The sequence below is a fragment of the Rosa chinensis genome, chromosome 6 (genome assembly GCF_002994745.2).
Source record: "Rosa chinensis cultivar Old Blush chromosome 6, RchiOBHm-V2, whole genome shotgun sequence".
Taxonomy (NCBI): domain Eukaryota; kingdom Viridiplantae; phylum Streptophyta; class Magnoliopsida; order Rosales; family Rosaceae; genus Rosa; species Rosa chinensis.
In genome coordinates this window covers 8730775-8737515 of record NC_037093.1, presented here as the reverse complement: position 1 = coordinate 8737515, position 6741 = coordinate 8730775, and the positions used below count along the sequence as shown (strand labels likewise).

The 6741-nt window shown below is 36.9% G+C and overlaps 1 protein-coding gene across 12 annotated transcripts; it reads right to left on the bottom strand.

Annotated features, from left to right (window-relative positions):
* Nucleotides 1-977: 977 nt before the first annotated feature.
* On the bottom strand, nucleotides 978-6699 carry LOC112169600. 12 transcript variants are annotated; one of them, XR_005801988.1, is made up of 8 exons: nucleotides 6187-6549; nucleotides 5018-5168; nucleotides 4797-4915; nucleotides 4500-4593; nucleotides 3500-3586; nucleotides 3163-3413; nucleotides 1578-1863; nucleotides 978-1301 (listed from the first exon to the last, which is right to left on the bottom strand). XR_005801988.1 is itself a non-coding variant. In XM_040509124.1 (6 exons), the coding sequence occupies exons 3-6, from the start codon at nucleotides 4819-4821 to the stop codon at nucleotides 1267-1269; spliced, it is 426 nt and encodes a 141-aa protein (XP_040365058.1). In that variant the 5' UTR covers nucleotides 4822-4915; nucleotides 5018-5168; nucleotides 6187-6549; the 3' UTR covers nucleotides 978-1266. The 12 variants fall into 12 exon arrangements, 2 of the variants coding, with proteins under 2 accessions (XP_040365058.1, XP_040365057.1); XR_005801982.1 differs by having other exon boundaries at nucleotides 1506-1863; nucleotides 4500-4579; nucleotides 4797-5168; nucleotides 6187-6699; XR_005801981.1 differs by having other exon boundaries at nucleotides 4797-5168; nucleotides 6187-6697.
* Between the last annotated feature and the right edge of the window lie 42 nt (nucleotides 6700-6741).

The following is a 6741-nucleotide window of genomic DNA, read 5'->3' as shown; positions in this document are numbered from 1 at the left end:
ATTTTTTTTTTTTGAAGTAAAGATGAAATTTTATTAATGGATCAGACGATTACAATCGCATTGCGATTGAAGAGCATAGGCAACATTTGGATCATCTATTGTTTTGTTCCAGACTAAACTAAGCTAGACTAAACTAAGCTGTTTTATATATTAATGTTCTTTCTGTGACTTAAACCTTTGAAGGTTTCAAGGAACGGAAGAAGGTATGTTGTGGAAGTGGTCCATACAGAGCCGTTAACTGTGGAGGTAAGGGGCCAGAAATCGAAAGAGTATGAACTATGTGGCAATCATATTGACTATGTGTTCTTCGATGGCGGTCTTTCTACAGAAAGAACTAACCAACAATTTTCCAAGCTAATGTGGAGTGGAAATCCCAATGTCACATGGCCTTCCAATGTTCAAGAACTATTTGCGACTCTTTAGGCAAAATATGTGTGCTCGACACTAAGTTCTTGAGCTGAGGAAAACTTGTAGGACTCGATTAGTCATTATCTATGTTTCCTGAATCAACGAGTTTGTTAAACCTTAGCTTTCGGAAATAAGTTGAATTCAAATAAGCATGCATTCTTAGTGTTTTAAGCATGAATAAAACTGAAGAGAGGCAACATTACGTATGTACATATCCACATTGCCAGTGAATAAATTTCATTTTTGCGTATGTAAGTTCAGTTATGGTATCCAAAAAAGTGATTCACGTAACATTTTTATATGCACAAATAGGCATATCCATATTGTCAGTGAATCAGTTTCATAGTTGTGTGTAAGTTCAGTTATGAACGAATCCTTTTTGTAATTCCATATAACACCCTCAGTTGCACAAGATATAGAAATAACAAAAGAAATTCACTGCATTCCAGGTAGCTTCTGCTAGGTTTATTGATCAAATAAAATGAATAGATTACAAAATAACCCCAGTCAAACAATTCAACCTGCTTCTCCAATTCAACTGCATATAGATGCAAAAAACTATGGAAAAGGAGAGAAAAGGGTCAATGAAGATATATTTATAACATTCCACTGTGATCATCAACACTGAAATGTAAATTTCTACTCTGCTGTCCATTTGTATGTTTCACTAACAACATGAAGCAGGTCCAGACAAAAAAAAGAGGGGGAACATTTACCAGCAGAAGCACTAGAACAAGGGCCAGAAGGTCTAAATTAAGAGGGTGATACAACATCGCCTGAATTCCACCATACATCATATACGATTATTACTGCTGCTCGCAATTAGGAGTCTCCTCGCCAAGACCCTGTTGCACTAATCTATAATACAAAATACCATAGTTGCCATGCATGCCCTGCAAAAGAATGTAATACAGTTGCATTAGCAAAATCAATTTATTGTAGATGCTGTATTTCAGACAACGCCTAGGTTAAGAATTAAGTAAGCACAATGCAGACAAAGATATACATACAAAAAGTATTTTAACTTAGATCAATACCCCAAGAAGATGGCAGATTATACTAATTATAGTAACCACAGATAGAGATGGAAGTTGTACCATCCACATCTAGTTATACTCACTGGGAGGAGGTCTTTTCCGGTTAAGCATAATAGGTTCTAGGTAACTCACCATATGGCCTGAGCATTGAACCATTCATTAGCAGCATTAGAGATGAATGAATTAGAAGGGAGTTGGCCAGAATCAAAAACATGTGATAAACCAGCGTCTTCAGAGTATTCCAATGGAAGCCAAGTTCACAGTTTGCTGAGCAATGCAGATGAGCCATGAGCCATCCTCCCCAGTCCATGTTGAAAGTTATCCTGACATAACCAGGTATAGTGAAGGAGTTCCAGATACATTGAATGGCAGTGCAGTCTTTGAACAAGTGAGAGAGTCTCTCTTCCTTAAGGACAATCTGGACAAGAATCATTAGTAAAATGACTCAGAGATCTCTGAACTCTGGCAAGTAGTTTCACATGACTCATGACCTAGAGAAAGGTGTTCAGCGTGGGAGGCAAACAGAGCTTCCAGATGAATCTCCAAGAAAAGTTGTTATGGAAATAAGAAGTAAAAAAGCTGCAAAAAGCAGACTTTACACTAAATATCCTCTCCTAAATCTATTGCAACACGGGGGACTTGAGCAGAATCCATCTACATGTATAGGAATTGATAATCAACACATGAAAACATTCAGAGAACATGTCAAAGCAAAGTAACAAAACAAATTGTAAAATGTTAAAATTTAGGTTACATGGCATCGAAAGAGTGGTTCTTCTTTTATGGTTTGCATCTGTGATCAAATCAAACCTTTTAAATTTCAGTCCAGATGCAAGAAGATAGACATCTATGAATATGACACGTTCTTCATTGGTGAGAGTGACCTCTAAATGAGAACTAACTCAACAAACAAACTATTTTGCTCACCTATCGAATTGAGAATAACATACAATTCACGTAATCATATCAAAGAGACTCAGTTCTTGCTCAATTAGAAAAGTACAGCTTGTGCTCTATATATATAACCCAGGGAAACAACCCAAGCACCTCATCAAGACAAGCACTGAAAGAACACATAAATAAGGACACACGACCAAATTAGCAGAGATAGTCCATAGCCCTAAGCAGATCCCATTATAACCTAAAACATGACTCCAAGAAAAACCCACAATGAAAAGGTCAAATTATATAATAACAATCCTCCACCACTAGAAGAGAAGAAGAACAAAATCAGACACCATGTGATAAAATAACCAAGTTAGACCATCTTGCTGCTGCATACTTCTTCTTTTATGGTTTGCATTATCAAATCAAGTATAGACTGGCCAAGAAAAGATCTATATACATATAGGCATGATATGTTAAAAAAACCATCGTCCAAAGCATATACATATATAGACAAGCCTCTAGAAGCAACAGATTAAAGACATAAAAGCATATCACTGAGTAAAACATCAGTTAATCTCATTCAAATCTGATTTACACCCATAATCTGATATCCCACCAACGTACTCAAGTTTCAAGAAATTGCAGTGATTCTAGATATATGATTAATCAAACAAGTTTCATGCTTACCGAACAAAAAACAAGAATAGCCCCAAATCCCTTTTTCAGGGTTTATGAATTTCACCACAAATTTCCGTCGCCCAAACCAAAAAGTTTTGAAATCGAAGAACACCAAGGAGAAAGAAAGGCAAGAGAAGAGGAAGACGATTACCTAGAGGTTTGAATTTGAACAAATTTTCCCGTTCGAGGAGATAGCGAGCGTCTCGAATTTCTCTCTCCTCTCCTAGATTTGGCGAGCGTAGTAGCGAAAACCATTTTGGCGAACAATATAGCGAGTCCGCTGGAGGCCTGATTTTGCTATTTTCAGCTTCTCACGCTAGCTAAAATAGCGTAGAATGAATTTTGGCGAGGCTGGTAAAGTTGCTCTTATAACTGACTTCAACGGAATATAAATGTGCTATTCTGGAAAACATAATCATATAAGTAAAGATCGTAATGGTACTATTTATGCTGCAATGATGCATAAAAGTTAGATATACTTTTCTTACAGGACGTGAGGATATAAATGTCATCACATTCATTCGATTGCTGGGTAAAATAAACTGTCCATTCGGCTTGTTTATATCTGAGCAAACCTGAGGAATGAAATATGAAGAGGTTTTCTCAACAAATCGTCTCAATCAAATTTTGTACAGATAATGATATCCCCTCCTTCAACTAACAAATGGGGTTTTAGGACGATCCTAATGTTTTGTATTGAGCAGGATATGATTGTTGATTATGGCCTATGAAATCTTGTGATTATCCTAGAAGTTGCAGGAGTATAGTTGTGGTGGAAAACAGAGAGCAGTTTTGTAGAATGGAAACATGTTGTTGCATGAACTCCAGTAAAGAGGTAAACATGGAGTGAAGGAGGAAATGCCTGTGTAAATAGTTAATTTGGCATCCCATCAAGTTGTTTCATCAGTACACAAATCAATTCTATCGAAAGGGCATATCTAAATTATCTTTTGTCACCTCAAGGAAGAGCAAAAACAATCAAAGCACTCATCTTCAAATCAAAATCAATACATGTGAATCTATCTATGAGTGTGCATTGACCACCCCTTGACTGCCTCTATAGAACTAAGTCAAAGGAAAATTAAGTATTAGAAAAAAGGCAGTCAGATAAAATAAGCCTTCAATGAAACTACATGATCATATTTTTAGGATTACATCTCAGACCAAGACACACCAACATATACCACTTGCAGAATCCATTCAATTCTCACTATTCAGTCAAAAGTGGAAATGAGTAATTCTCCCAACTCAAGAAATCAAAAATACACTAAAACGCAGAAAACTCAAAACACCCAATGATCTAAAAAGCAGTACTAATCTGCACAGTGCCCAACACAAATCACCAGTCTTTATCACTATCAAGAACTAAACGTTCAGAAAAGAACCAATCTTTAACTCCACAGACAAAAGTTTTTACCTCAAACAAAATCTAAGATAACAAACATGCCAATAAGAGTTCTCATTTTGCAACTTTAAAAGTTCACTTACCTCTGACACACATGAGACCAAGTTATTGTTTGCTTCTTTGTCGTTGCTAACTGACTTGGACTTTTGAGATAGAGGTGAAGCTGCACAAAGTATCCTTCAAAATGAAATTGCTTGTATCACTATGTATGTATGTGTGTGTGTGTGTGTGTATTTTTTCTTTTTGTTTTCATATGAAACAAAGCATCAGAAGTGTTCTTTGGAATAACTCAAATAAGGCAAAACCTTCATTCCAAGTGAATAATTCAATAGCAGATGCGTATTAATAGAGTAGATTGAAAAGAGATCCTGGACATATACCATGTGTGAGCGAGTGAATTCTCATCAATGATAAAAGCCAATGCTTCGGAGTTCTTATCTGGTGAAGCAAGCAATGGCTTTGCCTCACTTATTTGATGGAGAACACTTTCCTTCTATGCCTAAATAATCATCAAATAACCTTTTTAGCACTACAATATGAATCACATACTATTCAGAAGATACCACTGAAAAATTAATCTTGCATAGGAAATTTAGTATACCCTGACAACTTCGGACTTATCCTCCAGCTTCTCTAATGTTTTTGCACATGTTTAAAAGAATAATCCTCGCTTCCAGAAGTAACAGACACCCAATGATCATTAGTACTTCAGAACCAACATCTGTTCTTTGGCTAGTAGAAGGTATTGGATACTGCATGACAATTACAATTATCAGTGAAACACCAAACAGTCCTTAATATAGAGATAAGTAAAAAAAAAAAAAAACACCATGTACATTCTTTGGCAGAAGACGATAGCTTGGAGTTCAACGCTCACAATTAGAAAGGTCATGCTCTTTTTTTTCCATAAAGGCTCCATTTCTATCAGGTCTATCCCTTTTTCAGTTTTCACGCTCTCTCTCTAACCACATCATCCATGTGTAGAACTAACCAAATTAGTTAAAACACTGAACAAAAGTTTTAATTATAAACTATAGTGAAGTTAGGAGTTTGTGAATACCATATGTCTTGGTCCAGAAGTGAATACGAGGTAGGAAATTTTGATTTGCCAAAAGCAGAATCAATAAGACTGTGCATGTTTTAAAGAGCTGGAAAATTTCAGTATTTAATGCAGAGTTCAATGATCATAAGCCAATAAACCAAACACCACAAACACATTAGCTCAATATCAAAAACAGGTAAATAATAATAAGGACTCTTATCTGTTTCCCTCCTAGACCTCTTGGGACTAAAACCAAGCAATGACAGTAATTAGCTATTGCATCATACTTGAAAATCATCCATTCTTATCTGATCACAACCAGGCTTATCTACCTAAATGGAGAGCGCTGCTAACATGGAAAATGACCTTTCACCACTTTCTTAACTCGAAGAAAGCTCCAATCTTTCTATCAAATAACCCTTAATTAATTTGATTGATTACCCAATAAAGTTCACATTCTTGTTTGTGAAATTGAACAAGAAAAAACACATTCACATGCCCGAGTTCACATCTTTGTCATTGGAAACCAACAAAAGATAATAGCGAATGTTCCATATAGGACTGATATTCAAGATAACTCTACAGCTTTTGAAGTACTCACTCACTCTCCTCAATGCATCAAGTCCCATAATTTGATTCTCACATAATATAACAGAAAGAGAGGGTGAGAGGGAGAGAGAAAACCCACGAATTAATCCCAATCAGCGCAAACTCAAACTTACACGTACCTCCAAGTCTAAGTCACCGCCACAATTTTCAACGTTGCCAATCAGGCCACTATTGCAGCCCGCACCGTCGCCCGACATTGTGTCATCATTTGCCTCTGTAACTTCTTATGGCGGCCAACCCCCACAGTAAGAGGAAGAACCATCTGCATGTACCGCCACCTCCGACCTGGCATTTGGAGGTCGACTTATCCGGAAAGCTGTCCAAACCATCGAGACTTAATCGGGTCACCCCTGGTTTCACCAGATTATTTGAAGACCCACTGCTAGAACCACCACCAACCAACGCTGAATGAATTGAACTGCCGCTGTTCACCAGAGTCGAAAAAGCCAACAGAATGTCCTCCTGCTACCGACGCAATGAATTGGACCCAAACAGAATAGATCACGATCAGAACAATCTTATCTTACCCATCGATTATGCAATCCTCACTGCATTATGAGTCCTTTCAAACAAAAAAAAAAAATTGGATTATCGATCGTTATGTGCTGGCGGACTAGATGAAAACTCATAAGTAACACCCAGTCAAAAAACATCTTCCGAAGCTCAATGGAAAC